This window comes from Salvia hispanica, chromosome 6 (assembly GCF_029641045.1).
Source record: "Salvia hispanica isolate PSC_SH4W2 chromosome 6, Shi_PSC_v1, whole genome shotgun sequence".
Lineage (NCBI taxonomy): Eukaryota > Viridiplantae > Streptophyta > Magnoliopsida > Lamiales > Lamiaceae > Salvia > Salvia hispanica.
In genome coordinates, this window is record NC_142697.1 from 8,990,097 (window position 1) to 9,004,461 (window position 14,365).

General features: G+C 32.0%; 2 protein-coding genes and 1 long non-coding RNA gene across 3 annotated transcripts; 2 read left to right on the forward strand and 1 right to left on the reverse strand.

The window, feature by feature from the left end:
* The first annotated feature begins 4,748 nt into the window (after positions 1–4,748).
* LOC148923164 (protein FAR-RED ELONGATED HYPOCOTYL 1-like) lies at positions 4,749–6,417 on the forward strand. The gene is made up of 3 exons (XM_089060930.1): positions 4,749–4,987; positions 5,548–6,173; positions 6,257–6,417. The coding sequence occupies exons 1-3, from the start codon at positions 4,950–4,952 to the stop codon at positions 6,328–6,330; spliced, it is 738 nt and encodes a 245-aa protein (XP_088917056.1). The 5' UTR covers positions 4,749–4,949; the 3' UTR covers positions 6,331–6,417.
* Positions 6,418–6,892: 475 nt separating this feature from the next.
* On the reverse strand, positions 6,893–9,396 carry LOC148923165 (laccase-17-like). Its single transcript, XM_089060929.1, has 6 exons — positions 9,256–9,396; positions 9,023–9,174; positions 8,700–8,944; positions 8,496–8,624; positions 7,383–8,345; positions 6,893–7,268 (listed from the first exon to the last, which is right to left on the reverse strand). The coding sequence occupies exons 1-6, from the start codon at positions 9,367–9,369 to the stop codon at positions 7,138–7,140; spliced, it is 1,734 nt and encodes a 577-aa protein (XP_088917055.1). The 5' UTR covers positions 9,370–9,396; the 3' UTR covers positions 6,893–7,137.
* LOC148923166 (uncharacterized) lies at positions 7,338–9,495 on the forward strand. Its single transcript, XR_016132724.1, has 3 exons — positions 7,338–7,464; positions 7,543–8,966; positions 9,102–9,495. It is a non-coding gene; the product is annotated as an uncharacterized LOC148923166 (long non-coding RNA).
* The last annotated feature ends 4,870 nt before the right edge of the window (positions 9,496–14,365 follow it).

Genomic DNA, 14,365 nt, shown 5'->3' on the forward strand with positions numbered 1-14,365 from the left:
ACGAACACAACCACATGCCTGTTATTTTCCCGCCTACTAGCCAGTAGAGTACCATCTTTATTTCTCGCCTAGGTAGAATCCCAACTCCAAAGCGTGGTAGCTAACAAAAAACAGGAATATCATCACAGTTATCCGAACGTGTCCATCCTTGTGGGATTCCACCCTTACCTCCATTATACTAACCAGTAGAAGTGGGTTGAGGAAATTTGTTTGATACCAGGTTCCGGTTGTCGTGCCAACGACTCAGCTAGGTCGGAAATCTCATCCTGATCAGTTGGATACACCCTTGCATTTTACACACCCAACCGAAAAAACCTGCACTTTCAAGAATCATAAAGGTAAAATAGTTGATCCGTAGAAAAGCATGTTTTAGGTTTCAATTATACTTAAAGCATGATTTATTTGAGTTATGAGCATGATACATGTGATAATTGCGCGAATAAGTTTTGTCTAAATAATCTGCTAAATAGATCGCTTTCATTATCTGATTTATTGTAACGCACACTTCTGCTGCCAAACCCCTTCACGTTTCTCAATGACTCTTTTGTGAGTTGTGTACTTGGGAATCGATTGATAAGCCAAAACCATAACACTTCTAGTTGGCGGTTAAAGTAATTATATATGATTCAGCTCAAGTTGGTTCATTAAGTGGTTATGTTGATAACTGGATTGAAGTTGGAGTAGCAAATATATATACTACTTCGTGGCTAGATTGAGAGACTTAGATCATTCTTTAGAAGTTAGTTTTCGTCTATGCAATAAGAGTAAATGTACATATTGTATCACAGAGAGTTTTCTTCCTATTTCGATCGAGTTTTCAAGAGAGGAAGATGTGATTCATCGTAATGTGTAGAGCTCGATGTTGAGCTTGTTAGTCTTGTAACTTTGTAGCCGAGATCAATAAAGCTCTATCTTCTCCTATGGATGTAGGTTCTTGAAATCAAACCACTGAACTCTTTGTTTCTTGTAAAAGTTTTTGAGTTCATCGAGTAAGAAATTCTTGGATTCGAGTTCTTGTTCAATTACATTTCTTTGATCAAAGATTCACACTAATTGTTGTGTTTCTCTACATTCATTTCACTTCAGTCACATCAGCAACTTCCCTACTTATTTTTTTCTATTCATATTTTATTTCAACAAAATTAAACTTATATACTTTATTCGTCCCATAATAGGTGTCACATATGAGTAATGATACCAGATTTTAGTAGATATTGTTTGTCTTGTGTGTTAAGTAGAAAGAGAAAATGGTACTCCCTCCGTCCCGCACTAAGTGAGACATTTCTCTTCAGCACGAGATTTAAGAAAATGGATTTTTGTTAGTTAAATGAAGGAAAATAAAGTAAGAGAGAATACCTAAAAAATAAATGAACATCCAAAAAAAGAATATGAATCACTTAGCAAAGGACACATGAAATATATTTATATTAATGTGGGAGAGAACATTTTTCAAAAAGGAAATGTTACATCTTTTGTGGGACAAACTAAAAAAGAAAGTATGGCATCTGTTATGGGAACGAAGGGTGTAGTATTTATTAATATTAATTTTCAACCTTATCAATATATGAATAACTTATTTTTAAAATAGTATTTCCTCTGTCCACGAATTAAAGTCTCACTTTGACTCTATACGGGTTTAAAAATATGAAGGAAAGTGAGTGAAAAAAATTAGTGGAATGTAGATTCCACTTTTATATAATAGAATTGAAGTGTAAATGAGTTAGTGGAAAGTGAGATAACTTTAAAAAAAATAGAAAAAACAAATGTTGACATTATTTCATGGATGAAGGTTAAGATATAAACAAAACAATCTACATGTATGATATAACGATTTTATTTATTTTCAAATTAATATGTATCCAATACTATCTTTGTCCTTTAAAAGTGGTCTTAACGGCAGATGACATGATTTTTATTATAAAAATGATAAAGTAAAAGAGAGATAGAGAGAGAAAATTATTAGGTCATGTTTGGTTGGCGGGAAAGTAAAGTTGACAAGGAAAATGATTCCTAGGAAAATGAATCCCAGGAATATAATTCCTAGTAACTTTACTTTTCTGTGTTTGGAAAATATCAAAATTTTAATTATATTTAATTTAAACACCAAATTAAAAATATACTTATTATTTTTTTATTTATAGAAAAGAATAATATTGTAAAAATTTTAATAAATTATTAATTATAAATAATAATTATTATATTATTATATTTATTATTAAGATGGATAGTTTAAATATGGATTATCCATCATAAAATATAATAATATAATTATAATTATAGTTACATAGAATATTATATTCATTTATTATAATAATAAATATAATATTTACGGATATTATAATTGAATAAATTTTATAAATTAAAATTACACTATGACTTTATTGATTAATTATTAATTTATAAAATATAATAATTATTATTTATTATTTAAATTATATAATTATATTTAAATTATTAATTACTATTATGAATTATTATAAAATATTGTTATAATTAGGGTAATTTTAATTATAGTTATTTATTATAGTGAAATAAAGGTATGATTTATAATTTTAAATTATTTTTAAAACATTGTAATTAATAATACTAATAATAATAATAATAAAACTATACTATATTGCTTAAATATGTAAGAATCCTAAAACTGGAAAAAAGAATACCTAAGAAAAGTTAGGATTCAGAATCCTGGAAAGTTGTACTAACTTTCTTTGTTCTCGGATTCTGATTACTTTCCCAATTTGATTAAAAAACGAAACAAATACAGGAATTCAAAATTTAAGGAAATAGATTACTTTCCCAGATAGAATCCTGGCGACCAAACATAAGTTTTGTTAGTATAAAATGAGACCCCAACCTAATTATAGATAAAATGTTAGTACTATAACAAATAGAGACTAATTTTTGTGGATGACTAAAAATGGAAATACATGAGTATTTTAGTAGAAGGATGTCATATTACATTTGTGATGAGAAAAAAAAAAAAAAAGAATACTCCATAAGATATGAGAAATGATGTAGTATTGAACACGTACCACCCTCGTTGAATGCACTTTTAGCATTGTTTATTTTATTTTATATATTTAGTTTGATTATAATATATTTAAAAATATTAGTGACATTTTTAATTTTTATTCGAAGTTATAGAAAAATGAACAAATCGAGTTTTGACTTTTATGAATTTTATAAAATTAAAAATATCAATAATATTTTTTAATATATTAGAATTAAATTAAAATATGCTAAAACAAAACAAAATACTAAAAATGCATAATGTATCATATCGTTTCCATATAAAATATAGTATTTGTGAATTGTGATTGAATAATCGTTTTAGATAATTAATGAATATACAAAATAATAATAAAATTCCAATTTACAATTGAAACCATACGAACTTTCCCCACATACCTAGACAAAGTTGACAAGATATTAATGAATATATCGAAATATTAATTTTTTTCATTTAATAATCGAAACCGTACAAATTTACCCATACGAGTGGACACTAGGTTGTTTCAATTTTATACTAACTCTGTCCAAAAATAATAATAAACTTGTAAATGATACGAATTTTAATATGCAATTGGTAAAGTAAGAGAAATATGAAAAAAAAAGCAAAAGAAAATAAGAAAAAAAAGTATTGAGTGTTAATAGATTATGAGATCCACGTTATAAATGATGTGTAAGATTATTATTTGTTGAAAAACTTTTCATAATTAGACTTTTGCCTACTTTTAAGGAACTACCCAAAATAATAAAACTAGTCTATTTTTTGGGAGGAAGAAAAATCTAGTACTAGTACTAGACACTAGACAATACTATCTCCATTCAAAGATAGATGTTACACTTTTATTTTATACTCCTTCCGTTCTAAGGTAGTTGGGGTATTTTTTTTAGGCACAAGATTTAACAAACTGATGTGTTAAAGATTGAAATAGAGAAAGTAAAGTAAGAGTTAGAATAAAGTAAAAGAAATAAAGAGAGATAGTAAAGTATGAGAAATAATAACGCTTTTTTTCTAAAAAGGAAATGACTCAACTATCTTAGGATAACTAAAAAAGGAATACGACTCAACTATCCTGGGATGGAGAGAGTATTTATTTTATAAAATGTGTCTTATTTTTTTATAAAAAAAGTTTTATTTATATTAATAAAGAAAAATATATTCTTACTCTTACTATTTTCTTCACTTAATATATACTCCATCTGCCAGTGAAATAATGTCGCATTTTGCTATTTTAGGATGTCCGCGATTTAATGTCTCATTTATATTTTTCATTCTAAGTAAATGGATCCAACCATTACTTAAATCATCACAATCACATTCTATTATAAAATTAATGTATAAAAGTGGGGTCCATATTCATTTTTCATTTTTCTTCACAAAGTCAAATAATTTTTTTAAACTTGTTACGAGTTAAAATGTGACTGTAAATAGCAGGCGAATGGAGTAATACTAATCCCTCTGTCCGCCATTAAGAGTCTCTGTTTATATTTTAGTCCTTATGCTATTAGGACTCCCAATTTACTTTTACTAGATACGGTAGGTAGACCCCATTTTCCAATAACTCATTTTACTCTCATTCTATTATAAAAAACCAATATTTTTATATAAAAATGGACCATACTCCACTATTATTTCTCACCAATTTTTTTTTATATTTCTTAAAAAGCATGTCGAACTCAAATGGCGTGACACAAGAGTGTTTTATATTTATCCCAAAATAGTGATTTTAATATGGAGCCGTGGGCTATGATGAAAGAAATGAACTGAATCTCGGATGAACCAAACGCGGGGACCAATCAGAGCAAAGCGAAATGGCCTAGCTTTCTTTTTCCCGAACCGGAAATTGACAGATTCATTCATTCCTCAAAACTACGTTCTGTTTTTTGGAAGAAAAAGGAAGTCTTTTTTTGCTACTTTTCCTTAAGAATTCGCAGATCAGAGAATGGAGGCAAATATGATCACCCCAGAGGAAATTCACAGGTTTTGATTCATGAGTTCTTCATATTTTCCATCCTTCTTCAATTTGCATATTCTGACAAAACTAGCTCTATGAAATTAACATACTATGATACTTAGGTTTTAGTGAAGGAGAAAATGACATCTGAGCTCTGGAATTTGTTAATTAGTTATTGTGTGTGATTTATTTGAAAGATTGGATCTTTAGTCACACTCTGCTGAGAGTAAAGTGAAAGAGACTAGTGTTTTTTTTTATTCCTTCTCCTGGAAATATTATGTTCATGTTCTATCCTTAAGCAAGTTCTCAAAGATGTTACTAATCATCATATCGAAAGAGTTATATGCTTAATAGTTGTGGGCTGTAATTGATCCTCTGCTCTTTGTAAATTATGACTATCATAATTGGATTATTCGATCTGGACATCCTTTGTTCGATGCAGATCTATACTGATTGTGTGAAATTATGCTGTTCTTGGCTTCTGTTTCCTTTATTCTCCTCAATTAGTCACTACTTTCATTGTGGACCTTCCTTCTTCTTTTGCTTGTGAAACCGATTTTAGTGTTCAATTTTTTCTTCATATCAGCATTGATTACTTGAACAAGAAACGGAAACTTCAAGACGAACTGCTAGTTATGCCTTTGTCGAAGCATGCCTGCTGGGATCATAGGCTTGTAAGTGAGTTTCCTTCTGATTCGACCATCGATCTGAAGATGGTGAGGGGTGACATTTCTGCACGAGGAGTTGAATCCGGACCAGATTCTGCAAGCAATAGCTATTGCTTTCCTAGTGACACCGACATGTCCATGTCTTCACATGATGATGCTAAAACTTATCTTTCGTACCCAATAGCACATGCATCTGCCAAAAGTGGCGCTTCATCTACTCTTTCAGACAGCAAGTCTTCTCAGATTGGTCTCTATTCTTCAGTGAACAGTTCGCTGCTGACAAAAGAAAAATCGGGTAAATTTGAGTCACCGTCCATCTGTGAAGACCTTAAATGTCTCTATCACGAATATGGTCTGGATCTGTCTGAAAATTATGGAGTTCATCTCCTAGAATGTGGAAGTCAGGCTGATTGCGGCTTCTCAGAATACCAAAATGAGGTCATAGAGGGATGTGTGGACGAGGGTGTTGATAATCAGCTCTACTCAAACGAGGCCACTGACTGTAATTTTGTTCTTTCATCTGGAAGGTGGTCTGTTAATCAAGGTAGCATTTTCCTGCAAGGATTTTTACCTTGTTTACATTTAATTTAGAAAATGCTAACACCTTCCTTGTTATTTTGGTTGCAGATAGTCAAGAAGGGACAAGGAAACCTACTATTGATCAGGAGTTTGAACAGTACTTTTCGGCACTTATGCTGTAATATAAACAGGGAATGTTTGAACAATTATGTTTGATGTTTTTTTAAGTTATGCCTAGTTTGATAAATAAAGCTTTACTTTTTCTCTTTGATCATGTGTTCTGTCTTAGTATTTTATGATCATATTAAGTGTGAACGATTAATTCCCATCATTCCTAACGGAAGATGGCTAATCTGTCTATTGTAATCATCATCATCATCATCATCATCATCATCATCATCATTATAATCTGTCTATTGTTGTGCCTGTGAACTTCTATCCTTTTCGGCTCTCAGGTAGTCTGGTGTACTTCCGTATACAAAGAAATGTAAGACCATAATGCTTAATCCACCTTCTGTTCAATGTGATGTCTTACTTACAAATGCTTGTCGAAATATTGCAGTTAAAAAGACTGCCATTCCCACTTGGAGTTTTACTGCTCCGTACTTGACTAGGTGTCAGCTAAAATATTGCCTGGTAATTTATGATTCTCTGTTTCGTGGATGTATGTATTTCTTCTTGTTTGGAAAAAGACTATCCCATATATTGTTGATGATACATGAGTGTGTTGTTTAGGCCACTGAGTTTATCGTATTTAAAGAGATATTGATGAAGTTACAGTATTATTTTGATAAATAAAATAACCCTCAGAAAAATTTGTGCTTCGACAGATACAATAAAATCACACCCGGCTCCGAATGATTTACAATATAAAAGAACGAAACTCACACAAAAATGGTAAAAAAGATAAAAAGGAAAAGATACAGATGGGGAGAGCCAAAATTAAATAAATTCAAGACTGCTGGTTTACATTGAAAGCAGCACGTCCATCAACACTTGGGAAGATCAGACGGGGGTGGTGGCAGTTTTTGAGTTGCTAGCGGTCCGTCCTGTACAATCCAAGCCATTCTTAACCCCCAACTTGTGTGTACTTCAAAGTGGCAATGCATAAACCATACTCCTGCAGAAAATTTTATGCATGCATATTAATAAGGACATTAAACTCTAGTATAGAACTATCGAAATATTGGGTGTTTAAATTTTCTGTTTTGTGAAATATGTTGCCTATACGTACCTGGATTGTCTGCTTGGAATCGAATGGCTACCCAGCCACCAGATGGAACACCTACTGTATTCCTTTCAACGGGATCCACCAGGTTAAACTTTGCAGGGTCATTGGTTGGATCATAATTCCCAAATCCTTCACTGACTATAAAGAAATTGAAACCGTGTAGGTGAAGAGGATGACTCTCAGCCCCAAGAATGCTTGTATCCTGAAGAACTAGCTCCACACTAGCATTGAAAGGAAGAGCCACAACCCGAGTTCCATTGCTCACTAAAGTGTTGTTCGGTGGAGTTCCTGTGTAGTTGAATGGATTCGGTGGATTGATTGGGAAATCTTTGGTGTAAACTCCTGTAGAGTTTTGATAGAAGTGGGCTTGTAGCATAGCTGTCTGAGGAAGAACAAAAGAAATGTTATTGACTGCAGCAGAAAATTTTGTCCCATTGGGTCCTTGACACGTCGTGTTTTGAGGGCATGGGCTTGACCCGAGTCCCACAGTGAAGAAAAAATGCTTATCCACCGTCTGTGGGACAGTTGCTGACGTATATTTTGGGTTGTTTAAGCTCCTGAGCTTCCGGGTGAAATTGGCAACAAAGCCAGTGTCACCTAATGCTGGTAACGTAGGCTTGAAGAGTGTCTTTGTCTTGTTATGCAAGTGATCTAATTGTTCTTCATATTCAAGAATACCGGCAACAGTGGAATTGTCAAAAGTTCCCTGGCCCGTGAAATACGGGCTTGCAGCCATGAGGAATGTGGCGTGCGGGTAGTGAGGCTTCGTCTTGAGCAGAACATTTGTGGTTTGGCCGGGGGTTATGACCACCACGCTAGTAGCAAATGGTTTGACATACACTGCATCTGCTTCAACTATGGTGACGATATGGTTGGCAATGCTGAAAAATAGTTCATCGTTCATGGCAGCATTTATCAGACGAAGCAAGTATGTTTTCCCCGGCTTCACCCTCAGCTTGAATGTATCTGAAAATTTTGAGACATTAAGCATCAGCTATGTTTAATCGAGGAAAAGGAGATGTAGAAAAAAATAGAGAATTTTGTCTGAAATTGAAGGCCACTTTTGGAATCTTGGATCATGAAGAATGGTTTTTGAGTTATGGTTTGTGATATTACCTTTAGAGGAACAATTGTACAAGGGCCCAGGAAGGCCGTTAATGGTGTATGCATCGGAAACGTTTGGACCACCCCCCGTCTGAAGAGACTGATTAATAACCGCCTCAGGGTCCGCGTTCCACCACTCCCCTGATAAATCATGAAAAAAAGTTCATATCACATAATGCTTTGAGAAAAATTTCATCAAAGTAAATTTAAACTAACCAAATATGATGGGGACTTCCTTGTGTGGTTTCTTAAAGGGATAAGTCTCGTTTCGTCTTGGGAGGATGATTATTGGTCCATAAAGAGTTGCTCTCAGCCATGAGATGTGAGCATGCCAGAACAGAGTACCTCTCTGCCCCGTGATGGTGAAGTTGTACGTGTAACTCTGGCCCGTCTGTATCGGGCATTGTGTTACATAAGCCGGCCCATCAGCCCACCCGCTCTTGAGTTGCCGTACTCCATGCCTGCATCAAACAGATAAAACAAGTAAGTTTGTCCACCGCCTTTGTAAATCTATACCATCATGTCTCAGTCTTTCTTACCAGTGAATGGTCACATTGTTAGTCACATTGTTGACCACCTTAACTAATACACGATCGCCTTCTCTTGCGGTTATCCTAGGTCCCGGAAATTTCCCATTAACGCTAACAATGGTCTTCGTCTTGCACAGTCGTGTCACGTTGTGTTGCACAATCTAGCATTAGGACACACACTTCAGCTCAAAACAAGCACAAACATTATCATCAAGTGAAGTTGGCTCGATTAGATTACTAACGTTAAATGTGTAGTGTCGGGTGGTGCATGATGCGGGCTGAGGCAGCATTATCGAGACAAGAAGGCCTAATGTGAGGGCCACTGTGGCTGCTGGCAGCGATGCAACGAGCAACATTGCTTGCTATTTCGATGTTAGTGATGAAATTTTGATGTTTGGAATGTCTGATTCCTGTGCGTGTATAAGTAAGGAAATGATTAGGTGAATAGAGTTTGTCAATGGTGAAGAACATTCATGGAGTTACTGTTGAGTTCGTCACTTTTTTTTGTGATCCAGTTTGCTGTTGGTTGAGCTGAACTTTAGAGTGCTGCTTAAGTAAGATTATGGTTCTAATTAACTAGAGACTCTTTTCTAATTAAGGATCTAAGTCGGAGGTTAGTCATTTAATCCCCTATTTCATAACTTAGAGCTCAATAAAGTGTGCTTTCATGTCCATGATGTTTTTCCTTTTTCATTTTATTTACAAAAGGGGCATATTCATAAATGAGTTAAGAACGTATATTGTGAACCTATGTACTCCCTCCGTCCCACAAAAGATGTCACACTTTCATTTCCCTTTTTAGAAAAAGTTCACTCTCACATAAATATAAAAAGTATATTTTTTCTCTCCATTTAACACACAAAACAAAACCTCCTAAAATCTCGTGTCGTCCCATAAGTGTGACATCTTTTGTGGGACGGAGGGAGTAATTTATTACTAATAGTTTTGTTTAAAAAATATAGTGACTGACTGTGTGCTTTCATGTCCATGACGTTTAGGGTTTACTTAGTTTTTAGTTCATATGAAAAACGCATATTTATAAATGTAAAAGGTGGTGTTAGTATGACTTTACTTTTTCCCCGAAGAAGGAGAGTTAATATCTCTTATTAATACTGGTTTGTTTGATAAATGAACATCAAATTTTATGAACTCATTCTTTTCTTATTCCCAAAATTTATCTTTTCATCTACTCTATGAACTTATGGAGCCCAAACTTCCGGAAAATTACTTACTTAGTCTTATGGAAGGAAAGTATGTACTCTATTCTTAAGGCAAAGCATTTGAGGGTAGGAATGTGATCAATTGACAATTGTTAACTATTTGCTAAAATGCTAGTTATGTTACTATTTTATGTTATATATAGATATCAACACGAAGACATTTGTATGTCAACAAAATTTAGTTGACATATAAATGTTTTCGTGTTGACATAATTAGTAATTAGCAATATAAGATAGTCAGCAATCTAACATGATCTTTTATATATTTATATGATATTCGGTTTATTGAATTAAATAATAGTGAGATATAATATGGGATAACCTATTATAAATTGTCCCAGAGATAAATAATGAAGATGGACCAAGAAGCCGAATTTTTAAATAAAAAAATAAAATTAATTATAATCTTTAAACCCTTAATCATAACTACTGAACTGGGCTGTATGGTTTCCATTTCCCATAGCATATGATTGAAAAAAATAAAATATAGAATGATGAATATGGATGGGTGTGTTTGACTTCTAGTGTAATGTTGAGTTAATCTAACGCATGCACGTGTGCTGCCAGGTCATGAAAAGGAAGCCATAACAACTCCATCTCCCTTTTTGATTGGAGAATTACTGCCTATTTTACCAAATGTTATAATAATAATAATAATAATAATAATAATAATAATAATAATAATAATAATAATAATAATAATAATAATAATAATAATAATAATAATAATAATAATAATCTAATCTTGTGGGAATAAATATCACAAATTTTAAATAAAATTGTTAAGTAAAAGAGAAAATGCTTAGGATTGATGTTGAACAGATAAAAAAGAAAGAGAAAAGAGGTAGAGATAAAATGGTGAATCATTATAATAAATGGAAGTGGCCTAATTTATAAAAAAAAGGCTATTTAATATAGAGGAATGAAATAGAGTAATTATGTAAGATAATTAAATATATTTTGTGGGAAGTAAGAAATGGGTAGGTTGGATCACTGTTTCTATGAAACATAGTTGATTGATGGTGGGGAGGGAGATTAAGCAGCCTAACCATATTTCTATCATTTTGTCCAAACCTAATTTACCTACATTTCTTCTACCTCCACTTTTATTTCCTCATATTAATCCAATACAGTACTTCACAACATCAAGTAGAAAGTTGAATTTATTTCAGCCGTCTTTTTCCTCTTTGCAGACAAAGATTCTGTCTGATTCAGATTGTATTCTCCTTTTGACAGCCTTGCTTATTTGTTTTATTTTATTTGTTTTATTTTATCTGTCCCTAAAAATTTATCACTTATTTTTTTTTTTCATTCCTAAAAATTTGTCACCTTTCACTTTTACCATTTTTAGTAGTAGATCTCATATTCCACTAACTTATTCTCATTCACATTTTATTATAAAACTAATATGTAAAAGTAGGATCCACATGCCACCAACTTTTTCAACTCACTTTCTATTACATTTCTTAAAACCCGTGCCGAGTCAAATGGTGACAAATTATGGAAACAAAGGGAGTACTATTGATCTACGCTTCTCTTGCTTTTAATAAGTAAATGGTTTAAATTTTAAGACCGTATCACAAACGAGTGGAATCTTTAGCCTCATACATTAATCTTTACCTCTCAATCAACTCACCCATACAAAAGTTAGAATGCTGTCTTTTAACTAGGGTCGCCGAGTCGAGATATTGTTGAATTGTAGAGTAGCAATAATAAAAAAGGCAACATTTAATTAAGAATAATTTACAACTAGCACTTACTTATTTTTACGGAACTTAAAATCGTACACGGACAAAATCATTTGCCATAGTTTAAATTGATAAACTTCAATTTGTTAAACCTTAATTTGTTGTTTCTCTTCATTATATAATAATGAAACTAGCGTTTCAATAATTAAAAGATTTTATACTATTCTGTGATTGTAAAATTGTAGCTAAATGTGAGAATCCAGCCCTATAGTGTATGTGGCCAGTGCTGCACCATTCAATTGCATGGCTAAAATCATATTGCTTTTGTTAAACAACTTGGATCAATATCATAAAATGACAATCCAATTTTTTTCTCTCCCTCATGATTTGTCTGACTATGTGCTGATTCACTAGCTTGTACATAATTTCAAAGAAGATATGATTAGTAACACCAATGCAAATTATTGCTAAATTTGTGGATAGTAAATTGAATCGAGACCATATTGAGAACACAACGCAGTCACTCCAACTTTAATAATTAACAATGGGCCTAACTTGTATATGGCCAAGGCTCGACCCAAGCCATCCCACCTTAAACTAATTAGAGTTGAATGTGGATGGGTTTGTAACCCATCCACTTAAAAAATAAAACACTACAAATACTTTTTCTAGAACAATCGATCCTCGCCGGTGAATACGGAAGGTGTCGACGAAAAAGGTTTAGAGGGGAAGGTTGTTTTGTTTCATTTTCGGCCAACCGACAAACGAAAAGGATATTACAACTCATATCTCCCCATTTGTAGATAATCAATACTATAGTTTTATTTAACGTTCTTTAATTAGTTACATATATATCAGTTTTTCTGATACACCAACCAATAAGCCTATGTCGGAGTATAATTTAATTTTTAGTAACACAATCGATCTAGCTTATGTTTACAGCAAATGTAGGATCAGCCGCAGTCGAAATTAAAATAGCGATTTAATGAAGTAGAGTTCATGTGATAAAAAATAAAATAAAATAAAATAGGATAATATGAAATTTGAATATATCAATCTACGAATCCATAGAGTTGTGATTAAAAAATAAGTACTGTCTCCTATATCAGTCTACGAATCCATAGAGTTGTGATTAAAAATAAATAAAATAGGATAATATTACACTTTCCTATTATTTAGTTTTAATCAAAGTGTTCTCATACTGAATCTTGATAAACCATCCTTTTTTATAGTAATTACAAATGAGACTAGTAATAGCTTCAAGTATTACTATACACTGTAATTAATACTCCTCCGTCCCAAATAATTAGTCACGCTTCATTTTTCGCACTCAGTTTTGCAAAAATAGTAGTAATAAATAGATATAGTTGAGAGAAAGTAAAATAAGAGAAAGAATAATGTAGGTAAGACTATCCTCTACATTATTCTCTCTTTTACTTTACTTTCTTCTCACTTTAACTATTTATTATTATTTTTACAAAACGAGTGCGAAAAAAGGAAGTGGGACAAACTATCCGGGACGGTGGGAGTAATACTTAATAATAATAATAATAATAATAATAATAATAATAATAATAAATAAAAAAAAATACTTCTTCCATCCCCCTTATTAAAAGCCTCGGTTGTTCATTTTAGTCTATTTCATATTAGGAGTCACAATACACTTTTTGCATAAATAGTAATAGGCCTCGTATTCTACTAACTTAATTTCGCTTATATTTTATTATAAAATTTATATAAAAAAATGAAATTCATATTTCATCATCTTATTTTACCAAGTTTGAACTTAATCTCTTAATTTAGAACGGAGGAAGAGCTAGAAATTGTATGGTTGGCGTTCGGCCCTATTAAATTTTTCGTAATTATATATGCATGCATACACACAATATTAAACTTGAGATTGCGAATAAATTACAAAATCACTTACTAGAAATAAATAGATAGTGTTCACACACACAAAAATATAAAATAAAAGAAAAAAAATGATTGTCACAATAGTTCATTAAGTGGTATCACTAACACACATACCACTTATTATCGTATACGTACTCCTACATCCCTTGTCACACATTGATATAACATAAATTCAAAGAAATACTAAAAAAAGTGAATTAAAAAAATTAGAAAAAGTAGATCATGTTTTAATATATTAATATTATAATAAAAGATTAGTAAAATGAATTTGTAGAATGTTTTAGTTCACTATTATATCAAAATGAGTACAAATAAAATGAAATAATGAATAAGAGATGAACTAAACATAAAAATTGGAGCATATAAGGGACAAAGAGAGTTAATAAAACTTCCATTTCGATTATGGTTTGGAATTAATTAGAAATGTTACATCAGATAAATTATACTTCCCCCGTTTCTAAAAAGTATGAACAATTTTTTTTAATTGGCCTCTGAAAAATATGAACTCTTTAATTTTGGAATCTCATTTT